This window comes from Leucopleurus acutus (assembly GCF_964270905.1).
Source record: "Leucopleurus acutus genome assembly, chromosome: 10".
Classification (NCBI taxonomy): Eukaryota; Metazoa; Chordata; class Mammalia; order Artiodactyla; family Delphinidae; genus Leucopleurus; species Leucopleurus acutus.
Genome location: NC_139153.1, coordinates 2,393,619 through 2,418,402, shown reverse-complemented (window position 1 = coordinate 2,418,402; position 24,784 = coordinate 2,393,619). Strand labels below are relative to the sequence as shown.

General features: G+C 52.8%; 1 protein-coding gene across 2 annotated transcripts in view; it reads right to left on the bottom strand.

The window, feature by feature from the left end:
• Window positions 1-18,340: 18,340 nt before the first annotated feature.
• Window positions 18,341-24,784, bottom strand: part of RAB7A (RAB7A, member RAS oncogene family) — a 58,028-nt gene continuing 51,584 nt past the window's right edge. For both annotated transcript variants that reach the window (XM_082848939.1, XM_082848940.1), the window contains exons 4-6: window positions 23,948-24,166; window positions 22,346-22,474; window positions 18,341-19,700 (exon numbers count right to left, since the gene is read on the bottom strand). In XM_082848939.1, coding sequence (XP_082705065.1) covers window positions 19,605-19,700; window positions 22,346-22,474; window positions 23,948-24,166 — 444 coding nt within the window. In that variant the 3' untranslated portion in view covers window positions 18,341-19,604. The remainder of the gene's footprint in view (window positions 19,701-22,345; window positions 22,475-23,947; window positions 24,167-24,784) is intronic.

Sequence of the window (24,784 nt, the reverse complement as noted above, 5' to 3'; positions counted from 1 at the left end):
AACAGTTAAGAGGCCAAAGGGTTTGTCTCCCCAGAAGGTGTTTTAAACCGAGAGGTTGGCTCCAGCCTTAGCCTGGGCTGGGCCCAGTTTGGGGTTTGAAATGTAAATAAGAGGCATTAAGTGCTTTTCAGTATTTAAGGGGAGACAAAGGGGAATTCACCAGACGAGGCTGTGGGGAGGTTGCCTTTAAGATGCAAATGTGTATTGTGAAGCCCTGAATGGGGACGTGGTGAGGGCCTCTGGCCCCTCACCCCCAGGGCCGGCGGTGGGGCGGGGGCGGGACCGCCAGGCGGGAGGCTGAGATCAAAGGAGCGGACGAGTAGATGCTGACGGTTAGAGGAGGTGTAACGGGGGACTGAGCTGCCACCGCGTCCTGTCCTGTCCCCGGGGCCCCGGCTGCCCACCACCTCTGCAGACACCCCCAAAGTGCTGCTGTCCTTAACGTGCAGGTTGTCAAGAAGGGACTTAGGTGCTTCTCAGTGTGGAAGGAGCCAGACCTCGGCAGGACCCGCTAACCCCTGGCGCTGTGTGTCAGGGTCAGAGTGAGGGAGGCCCCCACTCCGGGGGACTGAGGACCGTGGGTGCCGAGTAAGGACCCCATCCTAGAGACGGGCCTGCAGTGCTGATCAGAGGCGCGGCGTGGAGGGTGGAGCCCGTACCCTGGGACGTGAACAGTGGCTCGGCTCCAGGAGGGGTCCTACCACCTCCCTCTTCCGCTTGTGCCCGAGCTGGGGACCTTCTCCAGGACTTTGACTTTTCTTTCCTTTCATTTCTTTAAGTGCTGGGTAGTTTTTTCTTGGTGAAGTTATTTGTGGTATAAAACCCAACGGGAGTAGAAGGATGTGAAGTGAAAACAAAGCCCCCGCCCTTGGCCCCAGCTCGCGAGCTGTGCGCGCACAGGGCTGCGTGTCGCTGACTCTGGACACCGGGTCCGCGTCCAGGTCGCCTGTCCTGACGGCTGCAGCGCCAGCCGTCTGGTCGTGTCCTCCTGCGGGGCAGGCGGGGCTGTTACTAAGGTGTTTCCTTGACTGTCCTTTGTTCACGAGCCCAGAAATAGCCGCCAGATTCACTGTTATAAATCGGGTTAAGCCTTGCTGCCCCGCGACCGTGCAGCCCTCCGAGCGCCCCCTCCTCCCCGCACCCGCGGCCCCCATGAACGCCCATCCCGGCTTCTGTGACTCCACCCAGCCTGGCCTGTGTGTGTCCCCACCTCCCCGCCCCATTTCAGGCACCACCATCCCCCCGCCCCCGTGACCTGGCCGCCTCCTCAGGGCTTCCCGACCCCCCATCTCTTCTGGGCCGCGGCCACCAGCCTTTGGGGGTGTGAAGGGACGTGGCATCCTGCCCCCCTCACAGCCTGGCCCTGCCGTCCCCACCTTCCCCTGCCCTTCCTTTCGGCCTCTGCCCAGCCCAGCCTCCCCAGGGGCCTCCCCTGCGGGGGTTTCTGCCTGGCTGGGCCAGGTCTGGGGGGAGCAGTGGAGTTGGATGGCGTTTGGGCCCTTGTTTCAAGGACAGGGGAGCCGGCGACTCTCCTGGCCCAGGAGATGCGGGCTCCCGGCCCCCCTGTCTGTGGGGCAGGGGTCTCCTGGGACCCAGGCTGCCTGCTCCAGTGCCCCCGGCGAGGGAGCCGGCCCAGTGGGCGAGGCCAGACTTGTCTTCCAGCCTGGGGCTGTGGTAGAGCTTGACATCCCTTCTCCGGAAGGCCCGGGGTTTGAGGCCCGAGGAGCCCGGGCGGGCGGGTTTGCGATGGAGAGACCATTTGGGGAGGGGCCCCGGCGACCAGGACAAAATGCTACAAAGAGAGAAACCATCTTCCATCGTCGCCCTGCGGGGCGGAGGCGCCGACAAGGGAATCTTGGCTTTATCTCCTTTCTTACAAGCAGCCTCAGCTGTGGAGACGCTCCCGTGGGGGCCGGGGCGGGGAGGGGGGGACGCGCAAAGCCCTACAGGGGGCGAGAGCAGCCTGGGCCCAGGCGCCGGGCATCCACCCATCCCGTGCGGCCGGGGCTGCGTTTCTGCCTGCGGTGGAAAACCGGGACCCAGGAGAGACTGGGTAAGGTCCCCGGTGACCCCTGGCCAGGAAGAGATGGCAGAGCATTTGCTGTTCACCTCATTTCAAGGCGGCCCCCCCACCCCACTTTCTAGCACTTGGTCTTACACCACCTCTCGCTTTCTCATGCCTGCCACCCCCAGGAGAGCAGGGACCCGATCAACCCATGCTGCACGAGGCCTGGCACGTAGTAGGTCCTCAATAAATATTCGTTGAACGAATGAGATGGGAGTCCAACTCTGGCGGGCTTCCCGTCCCAGTGCGAGTCTGCGCGGTCCCAGGGCCGAGCTGAGAGCCCGAGGGGCCTGCGAGGCTCGCAGATGCTCATGTCAGTGTGACTGGCGATCCCGACGTTCTCTCCTGGTCAAGAACAACTCACAGCTGCCCTGAGAGGCTGGGACTCCACTCCCTAACTGCCGTTGTCCGGGGGGGCTGCCACCCCCCAGCCCGGGCCCCCGCCCTCCCCGCTCAGGACCCTCCAGGGCTCCCCGACCGTCCTGCAGCACTCGGGCCTGCTGACCTCTTCAGACTTTATGTCCTGGCGCCCCTGCCCTCCCCGCGGCCTCCCTCCCAGAGCCCACTTACCACCCCTGGTTTGACTTCCATTCGCTCCTTCAGTCCTGTCATCCTCATTCCTTTTCTCATAAGTTTTCTGTAGCTAAAGTATCTTTTGTTTTAGCATCTGTCCCCCACCCCCAAGAGCTTGTCTGTCTTGTGTAGCATTGAATGATGAGAATCTAGAAAGGAATCTAACTCCAAACTCAGGAGTTAGGTCCGTCAGGACTCAGAATTGTATTTGTGAAAGGCGGAAACAAGCCACCAAACCAACACCTAGTCTAGAGCTCAACATAAACGCTCTCCAAAAAGGAGTTCCCTTACTTTATTTCCCTCTAATCAGACATTAATTCCTGAACGCTTTGGGGCCGTCGATGGATCCAGTGGGAAGGACCCTTCGACCCCGTCTTGAGTCCTGTCTGCCCTGTCCCCACCTTACATGCAGAAGCTGAGGTCCAGAGAAGACTCAGGGCTCGCACGGTGCCACTGGATTGCGCTCCGAGTCTGATTCCTAGTGCAGGGCTCTTGCCCTTCCTGACACTTCATCTGTCCAGTTAGCCAGGGCCGGGGGAGGGGCAGCAAGGCCAAGGCTAGGTCCCAGGATGAGGACAGGTGTTCGCCAAGCTCCAGCCTGGTTTGGGTGCAGAAGTCTTTCCATCCGGGCCAGGCCCCGGAGCCAGGGAACGGCGGAAGGGCAGCCAGAGGAGGGCCAAGCAGTCTTGAGGCATCTAAGCTCACTCTGGACCTGCCTGTTAGGCGCCATCTGCCCCAGAAGACTGAGAAAGCCTCAGAGTGGATCTCCCTGTTGCCACATCTTCACAGAGGCCAAGGTTTTCTCAAAGCCCCCATTGGACTCCATCAGATCCTGCCCACCCCTCAAACACGCGGGCGGCTTCCCATCACACTTAAGATAAAATACAGGCATCTCCCCACGGCCTTCTGCGGCTTGCCTTCCTGTCCCTGCCCTGGACAGCCGGCCCACCCCACGCGGTGTCTTTGTGCTGCTGTTCCCTCCTCCTTGGACTCTCAGGCCCTATTCCTTCCTGCCAGTCAGGTGAATAACACCTCAGGGAAGCCTTCCCTAAACACCCCGTCTGAAGTAGGGCCACCCACCCCCATCTTTCCCCATCACTTTGACAAGTTTTTCTTTAAAGCGCTTATCACTACTTGAGCTTTTGCATTTATAGCCTAGTCTCTCCTCCCCACCTGGAGTCAGCTTGTCTGGTGTGTGGGTCACCGAATTCTCTGTACTTAGCATACAGTAGATGCTCAATAAACATTTGAATGAGTGACAGAGAAAGGGCCCTCACAGGGAGTACAGAGATTCGGCCCGTTTTTTTCTGCCCAAGGTATTAAACTGCGCGCCTGGAGAGCCTGGGGGTTAGGTCCAAGAAAGCACCTTCCCCTGCCCTCCCCCAGACCCTAGGCCTTCAACAAGTGAGCAGTTGGCTCCAGTGGAGGAACTAGCATTTCAAACGGGAGAGAGGTTGGGGCCTTGGGGCAGCTTTCTGTGTGGGGAGCGGGGACAGTTCTCGGGAAGGACAGTCTTCACCCTTAGGGTGAGTAACGACCACGGCCGGGGTCAATCGCTGTGGAGGGGACTGAGCGGAAAGGGTCCCCGGGATGCTCGGGAAGGATGCTCGTCTCTGCGTCAGGGGGAGCGGGAGCCGGCGCCCAGCTTCTGCGTTTTCGGCTGCCCAAGTCCCCTCCGGGTTTAAGGGGCGCGCCGCGTGGTCTCACCCGCGTCCCCGGCCCTTCCGCGCTCGCCTCCTTCCCGCCCCGCCCGTGCGGCTGGACTGTCCGGCGGGTAACTGCGCTCGGCCGGCGGGCGTTGGGCGCGCGCCCCGCCCCGTCTCCATGGAGACCGCTTGCCAGCCTCCCTCCCAACAGCCCACCGGCTGCGCGGCCCCGGGGACCAGACGCGCGGATCCTCAAGCACCGGAGACGCATGTCAGCACGGGGACCCCCAGACCCCTTTCTCGACAGGCCCAGGAAGGGGCGGGGGGGAGTCTCTCGTTTAACAAAGGGTTGATGCTGGGGCAGGTTTGGGAAAAGGAATTGACCCAAAGCCTGGAGAGCTTGGACCCCTGGGTACTGTTGCTGGTCCAGGACCTGCGCTGGAGCTTTCCTGCCACAGGTCCTCCTGAGGCCTTGCCAAGGTTTCCCTGGGGTGGCACCGAGGCCAGACCCCAGGACTTCGGCCCCTGGGCACAGATCCCTCTGGTCACTCCCCACGGGGCTGCACTGGACGAGGCTCTGAGATGAGGTTCTGTGAAGGACGCTGCAAGACTCCCCCCGACGCCGCCGGGCAGCCACCAGGGAAGGCGTCCCGCTGTGGGGACCGCTTGCCCCCATAGATCCCAGCCAGGCTATGGCAGAAGCTCTGCAAAGCTGACCTTGGTCTTTGACCTCTGCCTGGTAGACTCAGAGAACAGCCTAGGCCACATCTACGCCCGCCAAGGAGACCAACTGCTGGTTTCCTCCCAAGACCCGCACCCTGCACAGATTTTTAGATGTCCACAGCCCCAGTAGAGGACTGGCTAACCTGAAAGCTGACTTCTCCCGGGATATGGCCAAGTGACCGCTGGTGCACACCTGACCTGTCACTGCACCAACCACTAGAGCTGGCTTCCAGAGTACCCTTTTAACTGGTCCTCACTGGCCACTCCCGATGCTGCCTTCAAGGCCTGTACAGTCGGCACCTGCTGGCCTTTGTATGTCAGGAATCCACGCCACCAGCCCCTGTGGTGACACCGGACACTGGGGACCAGAGCTTTGCAGATTTGCCTGATGGTAAACCACCAGAGATCTGTCCTCGTGTGGAACCACCACACTGCACACCTCTGTGCCTTTCTTGTCCACCTGTCTGGGATGCTTTTCTATTCCAATTTTGTCCCAGGAAACAAAAAAACAAAAGTCCAAACCAAAACAGAAGACAACAAAAGCATTAATTTTATCTGTCCCGGTGTTCACAGACTTACAGGCCTACCTGGCCAGGTAGAAAATATCAGTGAATGAGATGGTTTGCGAGGGACTGGTGATCTGAGGGGCACGGTGCGCCCATAAGGGGGCAATGAGCCCAGCCCCCGCTGCTATGCCAGGTAGAAGGCAGGCCCCGGGCTGCAGAACACTCTGAAGACAAGTGGCAAAACGACATTTTTTAGTCTATAATCTCTTCTTCTCTCAACATTATTCAAAGTTCACATTAAAAGACTTCCCTGGTGGCACAGTGGTTAAGAATCCGCCAGCCAGTGCAGGGGACACGGGTTCGAGCCCTGGCCCAGGAAGATCCCACATGCCGTGGAACAGCTGAGCCCGTGCGCCACCACTATTGAGCCAGCGTTCTAGAGCCCGCGAGCCACAACTACCGAGCCCACGTGCTGCAACTACTGAAGCCCACACGCCTAGAGCCCGTGCTCTGCCATGAGAGAAGCCACTGCAATGAGAATCCCGCGCACCACAACGAAGAGTAGCCCCCGCTCGCCGCAACTCCAAGAAAGCCCATGCGCAGCAACGAAGACCCAACACGACCAAAAATCAATAAATAAAATTAAAAAAAAATTTAGATTAAAGAAAAAATTGTAAGAAGTAAGACAAGGCACGTCTGCAGCTCAGGGTTGGCCTGCCTGGCTTGCTAGCCTGGACTTCAGCGCAGATTTAGCCCTGTCTGCCCGTGATCTTATGAAAACTCCACTTAAGCCTGCTGTGTGCAGACCCCCTGGACACTGTTCTTTGCATGTGCCTGAGCCCCGGAGATCCCTCCGTGTTACTGGCCGGCTGGGGGCTCCTCAGGGTGGGACCCTGTGCCTGGCCCAGCTCCCTCACCTGCTTCTCCCTGAGGAGCAAGGGCTGCCCAAAGATTCTTTACCAAACTGATCCTGCAACCAGTCTAGAAGGAGATGGAGAGGGAGGTGGGGGTCTCTGGGCCTCAGCACCAGGTGCCAGGCCAGCCGCAGGGTGCACTCTTCCCGCTTTGAGATTGGCCCCAGACTTGTGAGCCGACTTTCTCAAAAGCCCCTCCCACCCCCTGGACCTAGAGGTCAGCGTGGAAAGAGCAGCACAGCAGCTTGGCTTCCAAGGCAGCTTCTGGCAGCATCCGCGCAGTACTGAGATTCCCACACTCAGCCCTGAAAATCTGCACCTCGTTCCTGGCCCCTTTCCGGATGGTTTATGTGCTACCCAGTGACGTGCACTTGTGCATAAGCCAGCGCCCTGCCCTGGGGCCCCAGCGGGCAGCTCAGGGGCCCTGTTGCTCCGGGGAGCCCTGGGCGCCTCCAGGTCCAGGTGTGACTTCCCAGGGGGACGGTTCCTGCGCACAGTGAGGGGCGTGTGACGGTAGTTCCTCGGGCTTCAGGCCTTGACTGAGAAGGGAAGGGGGCTTCTCTCTTCCCCTTTCCAGAAACGTACAAAACAGAAGTAGAAACCAACTGCTGTGCCCTCTAATACTTGTCTGCTGCCAACCCGTCATCTTGCAGGACCACGGACACTGGAACACGATGACCACGGTGACGCCGGCTCCTTTCCTAGTTCCCTAAGGAGCCTTGGGCCACGGCCTCTTCTGATCGGTCACAATCCAGAAGAGTGGTTCTCAACCTGGCTGCACACTCAGATCACCTGGTGAGCTTTAAAAACTCCCAGTGCCTTCTCCCAGGACAGTGAAATCCACAGTGCCACAGGTAGAGCCCAGGCATGAGGATTTTTTCTTCCAGTTTTATTGGGATATGATTGACGGGTACTAGGATTTGGGGGGGGGGATGGGGGCATTACCAGAGAAAGAATGCCTGCCTCGGGGCAGTGGAAACGCTGTCCTGCCCCCAGTGGGAGGAGGTGAGCCCTGGGGCTTCCTGTGTGTCCAGGGGGGCAGGCTTCCCAGCTTCCGGGATGCCGGGTGGGTGAGAGCCACTCCAAGGGGGGGGGGGCGGCAATCTGAGTCTGGGGCCTTTCTCGGGGGAGGGAGGGGTGCCTGAGGGGGTGTTCTTTGGCCCCCTCCGCTTCCACCTCCTTCAGGTAGTGAGGCTGGCAGGCCTTGCCCACTGGCTCTTTTAGGGCTTGATGGTGAAAGAAATTAGCCCCACACCACTGCGGCCTCGCACACCTTGGAAGAAGCTCGTGTTCTCTATATACACGGGGGAGTGGCAGCAGAAGTCGAGCTGGCCGAGCTGTCTCGTGTGCGGTGTGGCTTTGCCCACACAGGGCGCTTCTGCCGAAAGGGCACCCCGCGCAGGGACATCACAGAGGATGGAGGATGTTTGCGGGCAGAGGCAGGGGTCCCTGGGGTTCTGTGAGGCTGAGGCCTCTTTTCAGGTTTCGTGAGCTGCAGACACTGCCTTTGACTTCTTTAGCTCAGCAGTTTCCTTTTTCCCCTTTTTTAAAAACAAAAATGAAATGCACGTAACAAACTTCTTACCATTTTAACCGTTTTTAAGTATACAGTTCAGTGTCATGACATCTATTCACAATGTTGTGCAACCATCACCACCGTTTATTTCCAGAACTTTTCCGTCATTGCTAACAGAAACTCTGTACCAACTGAAGAGTAACTCTCCATTCCCCCACTGCCCACAACATCTATTCTATTTTCGGTTGATAGGATTTTTCCTGTTCTAGCGCCTTCATCTAAGTGAAGTCATACAATATTTATTTTTCTATGTCAGGCTTATTTTACTTAGCAAAGTGGCTTCAAGGTTCGTCCATGTTGCAGCATTATTCAGAATTTGTTCTATTTTTGTGGCTGAATAGTATTCCGTTATACATATATAAACCACATTTTGTTTACTCATCATCTGTTGATGGACACTTGGGTTGTTTCCACCTTATAGCTATTGCAAATAATGCTGCTATGAACTTGCTATACGACCATCTCTCTGAGTCCCAGCTTTCAATTCTTTTGGGTAAATACATAGGAGTGGAATTGCTGGCTCATATGGTAACTCTATGTTTAAATTTTTGAGGAATGACCAAACTATTTTCCACGCAGGCACACCATTTTACATTATTTCCATGTGCACAAAGTTTCCAATTTCTCCACATCCTTGGGAACACTCATTTTCTGGTTTTTTTGGTTTGTTTCTTTTGTTTTGGTTGCGTTGGGTCTTCGTTGCTGCGCGCGGGCTTTCTCTAGTTGTGGCGAGCGGGGGCTACTCTTGGTTGCGGTGCGCGGGCTTCTCATTGCGGAGGCTTCTCTTGTTGCAGAGCACGGGCTCTAGGCGCGCGGGCTTCAGTTGTTGTGGCTCGCGGGCTCTAGAGTACAGGCTCAGCAGTTGTGGCACACGGGCTTAGTTGCTCCAGGGCATGTGGGATCTTCCGGGACCAGGACTTGAACCCGTGTCCCCTGCATTGGCAGGCGGATTCTTAACCACTGCACCACCAGGGAAGTCCCTTTTGTTTTGTTTTGAGTAATAGGCATACTACTGGGTGTAAGGTGGCTTTGATTTGCATTTCCCAAACGCCTAGTGACATTGAGCATCTTTTCATGTTCTTATTGGCCACCTGTGTATCTTCTTTGGACAGATATCCAAGTCTTTTGACCATTTTTATTTATTTATTTATTTATTTATTTTTGCGGTACCGCTGTGGCCTGTCTGGTTGCGGAGCACAGGCTCCAGACGCGCAGGCTCAGCGGCCATGGCTCACGGGCCCAGCCGCTCCGCGGCATGTGGGATCTTCCCGGACCGGGGCACGAACCCGCGTCCCCTGCATCGGCAGGCGCACTCTCAACTGCTGCGCCACCAAAGAAGCCCTATTTTATTAATTTTGACGCTATCGTAAATGGAATTATTTTAATTTTTTTGGATTGTTTATTGTTAGCATATAGAAATGCAGCTGATTTGCGTGTTGATTTTTGTATTCTGCGATGTTGCTGAAGTAGTTTATCATCTCTAGTTATATCGTGGACTCTTCAGGGTTTTCTACATGTAAGACTGTGCCATCTGTGAACAAAGATACTGTTACGTCTTCCTTTCCAATTTGGAGGCCTTTTATTTCTTTTTTGCCCTAAGTGTTCTGGGTAGAACTGCCGGTGCTCTGCGGAATGTGGTGATGGAAGGGGGCACCCTTGTCTTGTTCCTGACCTTAGGCAAAAGGCTTTCAGTCTTTAACCGCTGAGTATGATGTTGACTGTGGGGTTTTCATATGTGGGTTTTATTATGTTGAGGCAGTTTCCTTCTATTGCTAGTTTACTCAGTGTTTGTTTCACAAAAAGGGGTTGAAGTTTTAAACACTGGTAACTGACACCTACCATGACATTAGTTTCAGGTGTACCGCTATTTGTATATACTGTGAAGTGATCACCACAGTAAGTGTAGTCAAATCCGTCACCATACATCGTTACAAATTTTCTTTTTCTTCTCATGAGAACTTGTAAGGTCTAGTCTCTTAGTGAAACTGCAGGGACTGCTTAGTTAAATCCATTTCACCTGTAACCTGCCTTGACTCATCAAGGCGGTTTTAATTGTTGCTACAAAAAGACCTGCGTGTCCTCCACGCAGCCTAACAGTGTCCGGAAAAGCCCAGAGTCAGCTGTACCCGGTTAGAGCTGAGCCGGTTGAAACCGGTTAGGACCGCCGGCCCTCCAACTGGGCCTGCGCAGCTGTCCCCGCGGCGGCCTTTTGAACCTGCAGAGGCCGGGGCCCTAGTTCCACCGGCTCACACCCTTCTTCCATCACTTTTCTCCGCGCCCCCCGTGCGCGGACCCCGCCCTGCTTCCTCATTCCTTATCCCGAAACCACCCGGGCCCCCTGCCTGCCGTGGCGTCTGTTCTCCTGTCTCCTCGCTCTGCGTGCCGACCTCGGCATCTCAGCTTGTGGCTTGCCGCGCGTCAGGTAAGACAGCTTGTTTCAGCAACTTTGAAATATGCAGTCGAATATGACTAACCCTGGTCGCCATCCAGGACGTTACATTCCCAGGACCAACGTTGTAACCGGAAGCCTGGCCCTCTTGACCCATTTCACCCCCCACCCCCGAGCCCCACCGCCCACCCCCCACCCCCGCCAGCTCTGGCAACCTCCAGTCTGTTCTCTGTGTCCGTGGGTTTGGCGTATTTACTTATTTTTAGATGCCACATATCAAGGAGATCATACAGTATTTGTCTTTCTCTTACTTCGCTTAGCCTGATGCCCTAAAGTCCATCCAGGATGACATAAATGTCGGGATTTCCTTCGTTTCTTACGGCTAAGAGTCCATTGCATCCGTGGACCACATCTTTATCCGTTTATCTGTTGATGGACACTCAGGTTGTTTCCATGTCTTGACTGTTGTGAATAGTGCTGCGGTGAACATGAGGGTGCAGCTGTCTTTCGAGTTGTGTTTTCACTTCCTTCAGATAAATACTGAGCAGTGGAATTGCTGGATGGGTTGATAGTTCTATTTTTTTAATTTACTTGTTTGTTTTACTTTTTCACAAACCCCTGTGTCGAGGGCCGATTTTCAGTAGACCGCGGCGAGGGAGCCGCTCTGCTGCGTTCGAGGCCCGACCCAGAAGCAGCTCGTCTACAGACTGTTCAGCTCCAGGTTCCCCACAAACGTGCGGTGCATGATTCTGTTATTAATTTTTGAGGAACCTGCATACTCTCTTCCACTCCCACCAACAGTGCACAAGGGTTCCCTTTTCTCCACATCATCAGCAACACTTGTTATTTCTTGTCTTTGATAAACAGCCATTCTGACAGGTGTGAGGTGGTATCTCATCGTGGTCTTGCCTCGTTTCCCCGATGTAGTGACGTTGAGCATCTTTTCAGGTACCCGTTGGCCATCTGTGTGTGTCCTCTGGAAAAATGTCTCTTCAGATCCTTTGCCTGTTTTTATTTTTTTTTTTTGCGGTACGCGGGCTTCTCACTCTTGTGGCCTCTCCCGTTGCAGAGCACAGTCTCCAGACGCACAGGCTCAGTGGCCATGGCTCATAGGCCCAGCCGCACCGCGGCATGTGGGATCGTCCTGGACCGGGGCACGAACCCGTGTCCCCTGCATCGGCAGGCGGGCTCTCAACCACTGCGCCACCAGGGAAGCCCCTTTGACCATTTTTAAATTGGATTGTTTGTTCTTTTGCTTTTGAATTGTATGAGTTTTTAAATATATTTTGGATATTAAGCGCTTATCAGCTGTATGATTTGCAAATATTTTATCCCATTCAGTAGGCTGTCTTTTCATTGTGTTCATGGCTTCCTTTGCAGAAACTTTCTAGTTGAATTTTTTCAAATGCTTTTTCTGCATCAGTTGAGATCATGTTTTTTTGTCTTCATCCTGTAAATGTCGTGTATCGATAGACTTGAGTATGTTGAATCATCCTTGAATTCTAGGCATAAATTCCACTTGGACATAGTGTATAATCCTTTTCATATGCTTTAGCAGTTTCCGTTTTTACAGCGAGAATAGCCAGAGAATCAGTGACCTGACAGGATTCTCATGATCCCCAGGGTAACCTGAGTTGATCTCAGAGTTGGAGGATCCTATCCCAGCGCCAGAAATGGGGGAGGACAGGCAGTTTGCCTGTCCTTCCACAACCCCTGGACAAGACAGCCCCCAAACAGTCCTTTCCAGGCGTGGAGGGCTGACTGGAGAGAGAACCAGGGTCTTTTTTTTTTTGATGTGGACCATTTTTTAAAAGTCTTTTTTGAATCTGGTACAATACTGCTTCTGTTTCATGTTTTGGTTTTGTGGCTGTGTGGCATGTGGGATCTTAGCTCCCCCACCAGGGATCGAACCTACACCCCCTGCATTGGAAGAGGAAGTCTTAACCACTGGACTGCCAGGGAAGGCCCCAGCGTGCTTCTCTGAACTAACAGCCGTGCTGGCTTCTCCAAGTAGAAGCAACAGATACAGATACACGTGCAGACCCCAGTTCAGCCAGTTGGCTTTCCTCCTCTAAAGCGAGGGGTTTATTACAGCCCTTACCCTTCCTCCCCTCTGGCCTAAAGTAGGGACTCAAGGTTCGCCCATGAGCTAGACTAGACCCTAAGTGGTAACGTACTTCCAGCGCTGGCTCCTTTCCCTGGAGCTCCGGCAAAATGGCGAGTGCCCAGCGACAGGGGCGGTTCTAGCCCTGCAGTGCCAACTGAGGCAGGACTCCCGCCAGCGAGCTCGCTTCTCCCCAGACGTCAGGAAACTCGGGAGACTGAGCCCGCCTGGTGGAGCAGCGCCTCCATCGCCTCGTTTTGCCACACACCAGGGCTCCGGCAGCAGCAGGTGGCAGTCACACGCTTCTTGGCCAGCACGTGCAAGTGACACAGGGAGAAGGCAAGTGTGCAACGCGGTGGGTCCTCCAGGGCATGAGGGGTCTTCCCAGACCAGGGCTCGAACCCATGTCCCCTGCATTGGCAGGCGGATTCTTAACCACTGAGCCACCAGGGAAGTCCCATCAGAGAATGTTTTGTGTATGATCTCTTCTAGGAGTTTTATGGTGTCATGTCTTAAGTCTTTAAGCCATCTTGAGTTTATTTTTGTGTGTAGTGTGAGGGAGTGGTCTAACTTAATTGATTTACATGCAGCTGTCCAACTTTCCCAACTCTACTTGCTGAAGAGACTGTCGTTTTTCCATTGTATATTCTTGTCTCCTTTGTCAGAGATTAATTGAGCATAGGTATGTGGGTTTATTTCTGGCCTCTCTTTTCTGTTCCATTGATCTGTATGTCTGTTTTTGTACCCATAAAACATTTTTTTTTTTTTTTTTTTTTTTGCGGTACGCGGGCCTCTCACTGTTGTGGCCTCTCCCGTTGCGGAGCGCAGGCTCCGGACGCGCAGGCTCAGCGGCCATGGCTCACGGGCCCAGCCGCTCCGCGGCATGTGGGATCTTCCCCGACCGGGGCACGAACCCGTGTCCCCTGCATTGGCAGGTGGACTCTCAACCACTGCGCCACCAGGGAAGCCCCACAACACTGTTTTGATTACTGTAGCTCTCTAGTATTGTTTGAAGTATAGGAGAGTTATGCCTCCTGCTTTGTTTTTTCCCTCAGGATTGGTTTGGCAATTCTGGGTCTTTTATGGTTTCATATAAAGTTTTGGATTATTTATTCCATTTCTGTGAAAAGTATCTTGGGAATTTTGAGAGGGATGGCATTAAATCTGTAGATTACTTTCGGTAGTATCGCCATCTTAGCAATATTCTTCCAATCTAAGCGCATGGGATATCTTTCCATTTCTTTGAATCCTTTTTAATTTCCTTTATTAATGTTTCGTAGTTCTCAGGGTGTAAGTCTTTCACCTCCTTGGTCAGGTTTATTCCTAGGATTTTGGTTCTATTTTAGAAGTTACTTGTTTTTTCCATTCCCTTTCTGATATTTCATAAAGAAATGCAACCGATTTTTCAGTCTTGTTTTGTTTGGCCTCACCTCGTGGCATGCATAACTTCCCCAATCAAGGATGGAACCCATGGCCCCTGCAGTCGAAGGGTTGAGTCTTAACCACTGGACCACCAGGAAAGTCCCTGCAACTGATTTTTGAATATTAATCTTGTATCCTGCTACTTTGCTGAATTCATTTACTAGATCTAGTAATTTTTGTGTGTTTTCAGGGTTTTCTATATATAGTATCATAGCATCTGTATATGATGAGCTTTACCTCTTCCCTTCCAGTCTGCATAACCTTTCTTTTCCTTGTCTGATTGCTGTGGCTAGGACTTCCAATACTATGTTGAATTGAAGTGGTGAGAGTGAGCATCCTTGTCTTGTTTCAGATTTTAGCGGGAAGGCTTTCAGGTTTTCACATTATATTGGCTGTGGGTTTGTCATAAATGGCTTTTATTATGTTGAGATGTGTTCCCTCTATTCTAATTTGGTAAGAGGTTTTATCACGAATGGATGCTGAATTTTGTTTTTGCTTTTTCTGCATCTATTGGGATGATCATTTGGTTTTTGAGTTTTCTTTTGTTAATGTGGTATGTATCACATTGATTTTGCAGATGTTGATAACCATCCTTGTGAACTTGGGTTAAATCCCACTTGGATTCAGACTTGGGATTGTGGTGTATGATGTTTTTTTATGTGTTACTGGATTCAGCTTGCTAATATTTTGTTTGGGATTTTTGCACCTATATTTAAAGATCCTGGCCCGTAATGTTCTTTTTATGGCTGAGTAGTATTCCAGTGTGTTTATGTACCACGCCTTCTTTATCTATTTATCTGTTGACGGACATTTAGGTTGTTTCCATGTCTTGGCTATTGTTGACAGTGCTGCAGTGAACACTGGGGTGCGTGTGTCTTTTTGAATTAGAGTTTTCTCTGGACATACACCCATGAGTGGGACTGCCAGCTCATATGGTAGTTCGATTTTTAGTTTTCTGAGGAACCTCCATACTGTTCTTCATAGTGGCTGCACCAACTTACATTCCCACGAACAGTGCAGGAGAGTCCCCTTTTCTCTGCACCCTCTCCAGCATTTGTTACCTGTAGACTTTTTGTGTGTGTGTTTGTGTGTGTTTTTTTTGCGGTACGCGGGCCTCTCACTGCTGTGGCCTGTCCCGCCGCAGAGCACAGGCTCCGGACGCGCAGGCTCAGCAGCCATGGCTCACGGGCCCAGCCGCTCCGTGGCATGCGGGATCCTCATGGACTGGGGCACGAACTCGTGTCCCCCGCATTGGCAGGCGGACTCTCAACCGCTGCGCCACCAGGGAGGGAAGCCCTAGACTTTTTTTTTTTTTTTTTAAGAACAGCTCTTTTTTTTTTTGCCCCCACACATGCAGGATCTTAGTTCCCCGACCAGGGATTGAATCCCCCGTTCCCCTTGCAGTTAAAGCATGCCTTCCTAACCACTGGACCACCAGGGAATTCCTGTGGACTTCTTAATGATGGCCATTCTGACTGGTATGAGTAGTTTTGATTTGCATTTCTCTAATAATTAGTGATATTGAGCATCTTTTCATGTGCTTGTAGGCCATCTGTATGTCTTCTTTGGAGAAATGTCTATTAAGGTCTTCTGCCCATTTTTCTACTGGGTTGATTTTTTGTTGTTGAGTTGTACAGGGCCACTTTCAAATGTGAGGTCAAGTTCTTGCTTATGTGAACTTCAAGGAGGATTGAGGCCAGGTGATTTTCAGGGCAAAGGTTCAAGGTGCAGTTCAGGATCAAGCTGAAGAGCGAGGCGCAGAACACTGGCTCAAGGTCAGGTCCAGGTTAGTCTGAAAGCTTACCAAGGCTGCTTCACGGGGATTACGGTCAGGAGCATCCCGGTGTGAAGGACAAGACTGGAGTGGAGAAGTTCAAGGTTAAAGTCAGTTTCTCAGTGTGAGACACTGGCAGCATGATCTGGGCCAGGGGTGAGGGTCAGTTTCAAGGTCAACTTCAAGATGATCAAATTCAAGGCCCAGTTCAGCACTGACTTTGGTTAACGTGCAGCATCAGGAGGGTCATTCCAAGGTTGTAACGTAAGTGTGACACAGGGTCAAGTTCAGGATAAGGTAAAAATCAGGGCAATTCACAAGGAACACATATCCATAGGGTGAGAGACTGGATCAGGGTCAGGCTCAGGGTCAGTTTCAAGGTAAACATCTGGTGTGAGGTGAAGCAGGAAGTCAACGTAAAATTAGGACATCATGTGGCCAGGTCATTCGGAAGGCAAAGACGTGCCAACACCAGCGTGAGGTCCAGGAAGATCTTTAGGGTCGTGACAAGGCAAGAGGTTCAACCTGAGTGTATCTGGCTGAGAAGCAGGGTCTGGGTCAGGATTAATGAAACAAGGTGAATATACTCAGCAGTATACTTTCACCCCAACAGCAAGCTCTTGCTGAGAGCCTGAGCCAATTAGGATGAGTGTAATCAGTGGTAATGGGGAGAATCCGTATTAGTGTAAGCAGCTTAGTCTCAGCCACTGCAGGTCAGCGTAAACCGTGCTGGACCTACGTTCAGCTCTAACTAGTGCTACTAGATATGTGCAGACAAGCTCGGCCTCAGGCATTCTTCTCAAAGATAAACCTTATTGCTGGTTAGTGTTAACTAACATGAACGGAAGCAATGCAAAAAAACACACCTTCATCTAAAGGCACTTTCTTACTGCGAGGTAGGAGGAATTAGGACCAATCTGAATAGAGGTTTTGATAAGAACTCCCCATCAGTGCAACAACGTCAGTCCCAGACTCCTACAGCTTGCTGGAGTGAACTGAACGCAAGCGCAGCGATGCACAGTCACAGGGCGACTGGGTTTGCATCAAGCTGAGGAGTACTACTGAGGTGAATCTGTATCCGTGCAACAAATCATTCCCGTTCTTCTCAAAAGTAACTTCCTCTTGTTAGAACAAACTGAGATGAATGTAGACACAGCAGCACACATTCGTCTCGATTCACATTCTTACCGGGAGGCACAGCAAATTCAAACGAACTTAACTGTGTCACTGAAAAGAATTTGCATTAGTGCAAACACTCCAAATCCCATTCTCCTCAAAAGCAAACCTTACTAGTAGCTTGCTGGAGCAAACCTGCTTCTCTCAAAAGCACGTGCTGATGCTGACTCTTAGTAGGAATGTGGGAAGAGATGCCGTATTAGTGCAGAGTTCAGTCTCAGCCTTACTTCTTACTGTGGAGAAACCAAATCTAGGTAAGTGTAGCTGTACGTACGGAGTTTAGGTAGATAAGGTGAGATCAAGGTCAGCCAGCCATGGACGGGACATGGTGTGGACTAGTCTCAGGCTGGAGAGGAAGGCTGTCATGGGAGGTAGGGTTCAGTGTTAACTTCAAAGTTTGAATATGACAGGGTCAGGAGGAGGGTCAGATTCAAGGTCATTTCAAGGGGGACCATGTTTAGGATGATTGTCAGTGACAAGACGAAGCTGAGCACAGAGTCAAGGTCGGTTAAAAGTCAAATTTCGAATCAGCCAGCTACGGCTGCGATCAGGGCCACAAGGTTATGTTCGGGCTCATTTCAAAAATAAAGCAGGCAGGTCAGTGTAAGGATGGTCACCAGTTTTAGGGCATGGCTGAGGTCAGAGGTCAAAGTCCATTTCCACATCATGTTCAGGGTTAGGGCGAGAGGGACCCGCTCTGAGAACGGCAGCCTGGTCCACACAGCACGGCCCAGCACGAGGCCGCCAGCTGGGAAGGACTGTGCTCCTCTTGAGGCCAAACAGCACACCCACCAAGCCCAGCCCAGGGTGCGGGGCCGCAGCAGGGGTAAGCCCCGCTGGCCGCGGCGGCACTGTGGCTGTGAGCTCCTGAGGACGCTACTTAACACGTGAAGTCCGGGCCAAGAGCAGCGGGGGAAAGACACGACTGAGGGGCTTGAGAAGTGGACCCAAGTAGAATCCAAAGGCTACGTCTGCAAAACCTACACTGTCCTGCTGCGGGAAACACGACTAGTTCGTACAGTTGGCTCTGGGCGGCATCTACTCAGTCCCGGCTGTTGCTTATCTATGTTGGAATATGGGGCTGGTGCTGCCAGGTCTTCCTGTCCTGATCCAGAACTATGTGACGGTCGACCATCACAGCATTAGCAACCACACCAGTTAAAAACAAGACCGAGTGACACTCACAGGCTGTGCGTGGTGGTCCATGGGTCCCCAGCAGCTCGTGGTTGCTCCTCTAAAGGGACAGTGCTCTCTCCATGCAGGGTCCCCCCCCCCAATACTGTGATTAAAAATGCAAAAGACAAAAGCCAGGGGCAGGTATGCAGGGCTGGAGAGGAGAAGGCCTTTCTGCCTCAGAGTCCTACGGGCCCAGAAAAAGCAACGGCAGTGATTAGCTAACAGGGTCTCTCCTGAGCCCGAGTCTGGAAGAGGGAAAAAAGACAGGGCGAAGACAGATGGTCTTTGTTCTTGTTACATTTTATTGGCATCACGTTCATCTCTTTACAGAAGAACTTGGCCCACACCCTAGAATGCAGGCCTCTGGAGAGAGGGAGGTGCTCTGAGAAGCAAGCTACAATGCGGGGCAGGTCCTGGGGCACAGCTGCCTGGCTCCACACCCAGGACACGGGGAAGGCATGGCGGGTTGTACTGGGAAGAAGGAGAGAAGGTCTGCTCACCTAAGGATGCCACAGCCCCGAAAGGAGCACCTTCCAGAACAAAGGTAAAGTCCCTAGGGCAGGTCTGGTAGGATTTTCCTTTTCCTTTCTCTCTTGTACGTGGATGCTGATCTAATAAGGGAGTTTCAAAGTGTGGAGCAGAGAAGAAAAAGAAAAATGAGAGTTTTATATTTCTGAAACAGCCGTTTCTCCATTGCACACACCATGGTATTATGCAAATCAACCTCTTGGAAAAATTTAGATACAGAAGGGAACTAGACAGTTTTCCCCCTGGAGAGATGAAAAGCTTTTTGGCTCCTAAGTCTTTGATTAAAAGGCGTACATGATTCTCGTGTCTACTGTACAGAATACTGCCTCCAGCTGGATTTCCGAAATCTGAGTGGCTAAACACTCTGCGATCCAGACAGACTTCACCCTCCATCTCTACGCCTGCATCTCAGGACTTAAACACGTAATCCAAGAATTTCTTACACTAATTTATACATTTTTAATTGGTTGCATATATTAACATGTACTATAAGATTCTTTTCTAAGAAGCATTACATAATAAATGGATACTGTAAAAAGATCTGATTAGTTAAAAGTAACAAGCATTAACAGATACATACAAAACTCAGCCTGATCAGACTGGGTGTGAGCCTGTAATGAAGCGCAGGGCACCCGCCTTCCCAAGGGGTAGCCTTCACGGGGGTGGGGGGTAAAAAGACCACAAGACAAGTTAAAAAAACCAGAACTAATTAGACACAGGTTGACTGTAAACAGTTCTCTCTCTCCAGTGGACAAAAAGAAGTCGTCTCCGAGGCCGACTCCAAACCGGAACGATTTCTACAGCCGGCCCCCGTCCTGCTGCCATCTGAGGGCTGACGCAGGGACCCCGATGGAGCCGTCACAGGCCTGGGCTGTCGGGTGTGTGTGTGCAGGGGAGACTGTGTCTGGGGGTTCTTTTGGCAGCTGGATGTGAGAGATGACTGACTGTGTGGAGAGGAGAGGGGCTCATGGTGGAAGGCCTACTTGTGTTCTTGGTGCGCGAAGGGCTCTGTGCTCTGCTCTCTCTGCCGCTTCAGCAGCTACAGCTTTCTGCCGAGGCCTTGGCCCGGTCGTTCTTGTCCAGTTTGATGGGCTCGGGGAATTCATTGTACAGCTCCACCTCCGTTTCCTGGGCAGGGAGAGAGCGACAGGCTGGTTAGTCCAGGCTCGGGGAGACTCCCGAGCTCAGCCCGGGCAGATGGGGGGCATGGGCACGGAGCAGGCCCAGCAGTGCAGTGAGGGCCCTGGCAGAGGTGCTCGAAGCCAAGTGAGCGGAAGATGGGGCAAGGTAACACTGAGTAGGCAGGCAGGACAGGGCCGACGCGCCCTCCGTGTGACGTCAGCCTGGGGGCCGCCGCCTGCTCCGAGGCTTCTACCAACGTCTGACAAGAAGGCAGACGCTCCCGTGGCCTGGATTTGGCCGCTGAGCCAGCATTTCCTCAAGGTTCCTGGGCGCTCCTCCGGCCCCCTACCTGCTCTCATCTTTCTGGACTCAGGGTCTAGCTTCCTTTTTGTATCTCCAGATCTGCACACGCAGAGCCCAGCCGAGGACGGATCCCTTTGTCTGGTGGGGATACAGACTGGGGTCAGTTCAGCGGGCCTTGCGCTGATGAGCATGTCTCCAGGGAGGAGCAGCCTTCTACTTCCTGATGTAGAGAAGTAATTTGTCACTTAAACACTGAGCACCTGTGCAGCAGGAACTGTTCAAGGATTCGGGAACTATCCATCAGAAGTTCTCTAGGAAAAATCATTCCATTCACAATTGCTATAAAAGTAACAACCTCTAGGACAACATATTTTAAAAAAAGCTCTGCAGAACACAGCAGTATGCGTGTGCCGTGTTGTTGAGTATATTCAAAAGTTGCCAGCCGCCACCACGCCGTGATTCCAGGACACTTCCGTCATCCCCAAAAGAAAGTGTGCACCATGGGTGGCCACCCCGGGCCCTATCTGATGCCCTCAGCCCTTCCCACACACTTAGCTACTTCTTGTCGTAATAGAGTCCTCACCGGAGATCGGATCTGCTGGCACCCTGATTATGGGCTTCTGCCTCCAGAACTGACAGAAAATAAAAGTCTATTGCTTTAGCCACCCAGTCTGTGGTATTTGTTAAGGCACCCAGAGAGACTAACACAACGGCTGTAATGCAATTCCAATCAGAATCTCAATAAGGTCTTATTTGGAGGGAGGGTGAAAAAAGAAAAAATGAATAAAATGAACCAAAAATAGCCAAGAAAAAAGATAAAATTAGTGAGGGGAGACCTGCCTGATCAGGGGTCAGAAGCAGAGGCAGTGAAATCAAGATGGTCCAGGCAAGGAGCAGGCAGACGGCCAGGACAGACCCCAACGTCTGTGAATACTGCATACTCAACTAAAAAATGCTCTATGGCCAAAGGAATTGAAAAAATCCACTGCAGTAACAGGTGAAGTGAGGTTCAATTCAAAAGCGCTCCTGAGCACTGCGGGGTCCCGCGGGAGGGCTGCCTACGGGCTCTGCCGTGGAGAGTGTCAGCAGAGCTCCAGGGGGAGGCCCGCAGCGCGCTGGCAGGAACTGAAGGATTACTACTGTCCCTGGGAAGCCAGGTGGCGCTTGCCCGCAAAAATACACACACCTTGCAATCTAACAATCTCACTCCCAAGATGCCAGCTCGCCACTGTAATGAGGCTCTAGGGACAGCAATATTCAGAGAGGAAAACTCCAACAGTGATGCCAGCCAACAGGGAACTGGTGAAAAACGACTCCTGTACAGCCTGCAGGCCAGGTGCCCCAACTGCTGAGAAGCACGCCTTCTGTAAACCCGCTCCCAGGAGCTGCAGAACCACCCTGCCCTCTGCAGCTGCCACGGGCCCCTTGCCTCCGACCGCACCCCTCACCTGCCCACTACAGACGACTGACAATGCTGGAACCTGCCTCAACGCACTGGCCCCAACAGAGCTGCTGAGTCACAAAGTCTTTGCCACTGTTATTTCGGGGGAACAGTTGAATAAATAAAGTAGGAAAGAAAAAATGTAGGAAAACTTTATCCAAGGAACACAATTCCTAGAGCCCGCAATCTCTTACAGCTCAGATATGATTAAAAAAACCAAACAGGACTTCCCTGGGGGTGCAGTGGTTGGGAATCCACCTGCCAATGCAGTAGACACGGGTTCGAGCCTAGTCCGGGAAGATCCCACATACCGCGGTGCAGCTAGGTCTGTGTGCCACAACTACTGAGCCTGCACTCTAGAGCCCGCACTCCACAACAGAAGCTACTGCAGTGAGGAGCTCACGCATCACGGCAAGGAGTGGCCCCCACTTGCTGCAATTAGACAGGGCCCGAGCGCAGCAGCAAAGACCCAACACAACCATACGTACATACATAAATAAATTATTATGTATTTAATTTGTTTAAAAAAAAAACAAAAAAACTGGATCCAATGATGGGTTTCAAATTCCAGTTTATCCCCTCCTCAAACAGAAGGACCAGTCTGACCAGGGCCATCTAGTGGCCTGGCCACCTGACAGCTGCAGAAGGAAAGAACAATGCAGCTGGTCAGACCAGGGAGACCTTGGCTGAGGTCTTTGCTGCCCCACACGGTTGAGGTTATTCACAAGTGAGCGGAATTTCTGGAAGCCTCAGCAGACCGTGCCATTACCTTCCTGGATAAACACAGGGGTTTCTGGCTACATGGAAAAGAGTCAGCGAGGAAAGAAGGTTAAGGACAAGGCAGCCAGGCCGGGGCTGGCTCAGCGGCCCATCACCAGAGGTAGCCAGACCACCACTGGACACCCACCTGCTTCAGCGCGTTCCGGGCAATCGTCTGGAAGGCCTGCTCCACGTTGATGGCCTCCTTGGCACTGGTCTCGAAGTAGGGAATGTTGTTTTTGCTGTAGCACCAGGCCTGTGCCCGCTTTGTGGCCACCTGGAAGAAGAGGCAGGGCACGTGTGTGCAGGGAACAGCGGGAATCCCACCAGGGAAGGACTGTCCCCCCCGCCGCCCCGGTCACCCCTACACACAGTAGAGCCAGGAGCCAAAGCACCCCGCCTACCACCCACACCTTCGGACCCTCAGCCGCACTAAGATTAGAAGCAGCTTCTGAAGGGAGTAAGACGCCAGCCCAGGAAGAAGTAACCGTCCCTCCTGGGACCTCAGAGGCAGCCCTCAGCACAGGACAGGCCTGGCAGCTTGGTCTTAAGCTCTGCAGCCCCTTGTGTGACTGCTCACGGCACCTCACCTGACCACACACCTAGGCACCAGAGCCCCGAGGCCCTCACCCTACCTCGCATGTCCTGACCTCTCCCCACCCTAGCCCATTTTCAGGCATGAGAAGGACCAGGTCACTTAGGAAAGGGAGAAAAAGAGATGAGTGGTCAGAAATACACCTAGCTCCACTTAAGAGCCTACGTTCCCCAGACAAATGCTATTTGAAAGGAACCTAGAGCAATTTTGCTCAAAGCCCAAAGCATCTCCTGTACACACGAGGATCAAGGGAGGCCCCTGAGGCGCTGAGAGAGCACTTGAGAAGGTCACACTCGAATCCCCTCCTTCCCAGCACAGAAAGGGAACGAGGCTCAGAGGCAAAGGTAATAATGACCTAAAGTCACAGCTGCAGGGGCAGCATGGGGATGTGAACTTGCCTCCTGGGCCCTGGTCCCCAAAGGCAGCTGGCCAGGAGGTAGTGCACCCCCCCGAGTCGTCCTGGGCTCAGCACAGAACCCTCCAAATTCACGCAGTACCCCAGAAGCAGGGGGCTCTCACAGGAGAGGAAAATGCTAGAAAGCTCCTCCTGGGCACCACAGCCCCAGACACACCGTCATCTGGCATCTGAGTGTCCTCGTCAGATGAACACAGCATCAGACTCAGGAAGCATCCCCGATCTAAGAGTGCATGAGCCAGACTAAGTGCAAGTCTGCCTTTGCGTCCCAAAGACCAAACTATCACCCGGCCTCAAGGGAAATCCCGTCACCGGGACCGAGAGAGCTGCCGGTGCAGGCAGCCCCACTCGCTGGGCTTCCTGCTTTGCTGCCGTCATTCCCAAGGGAATACCAACCTCTGCAGAGTTTCACTGCCCGTCTGTCCACGGGGAAGCCAGGATGGTAGGTCTTTACAGGTTAGGGAGCAAGGCCCCATTCCAAGGGCTGGGCAGGTGGCTAGTTAGTTGTCTCCCACATCCACCCCCGCATGGGGCACACGCAGCCAGAGACATGGGGTGTAGATCCCTGCGGCATACAGTTTCTTACCAGTCAAATCTAAAAACAGCACCTGTCATCCAAAACTTAGCTGCCCCTTTACAAGAAGGCCCTTCCTGTGACTCAGTAGCCCTTACCCAAGCGAGGGCAGGTTCTCAGGTTCTCAAGCCCCATAGTGATGACCCCCGGCATCGTTGGCACTTACTTGTCTGTTTTCGAGGTCAATCTTGTTTCCCAGCACAACGAAGGGGAAGTTCTCAGGATCCCGGGGACTGGCCTGGATGAGGAATTCGTCTCTCCAGCTGTCGAGAGTTTTGAACGTGTTGGGGGCAGTCACGTCAAACACCAGGACGCAGCAGTCTGCGCCTCTGTAGAAGGCCACACCCAGAGACTGGAACCTCTCCTGTCCGGCCGTGTCCCAGATCTGCGAGAGACAAAACGGTTGTTCCTTGGGGCGGAGTGCCAGGAGTGGGGTGTGTGGAGGATGCCAGGGGCCCCCCAGAGACAATCACTTCAGGACTCATCAGGAACAGAATTCAGCACCCGAGTGTCCAGAGCACACCGACAGACAGCAGTGTAAGTGGACGTGTCCCATGCGTCTGGAGGATGCTAGAGAAACGTTAATCTTGATCGAGGTGGTGGCCACGTGGGTAGATATTTATGGAAAATCTGAATGTAAACATAAGATTTCTGTACCCTGGGGACTTTCTAGGGGTGATGGAAATCTAGGGAGGTGATTATTCATCGAACTGTACATTTATTTTTACTTTTGGCCGTGCCGTGCGGCTTGCGGGATCTCAGTTCCTCAACCAGGGACTGAACCCAGGCCACGGCAGTGTGAAAGCACCGAGTCCTAACCACGGCACCACCAGGGAACTCCCAAACTGTACATTTAAATGTATGCATTTTACTGTATATATAAAGTTGACCTAAAAAAACCCCGGTATGTTTTAGTTATATTATACCTTAATTAAGAGACAAAGGAAACAAAAGTACCAGAAAAGGGGGAGGGGTGGGAAGGAGACAGGGGGAGAGGAATAAA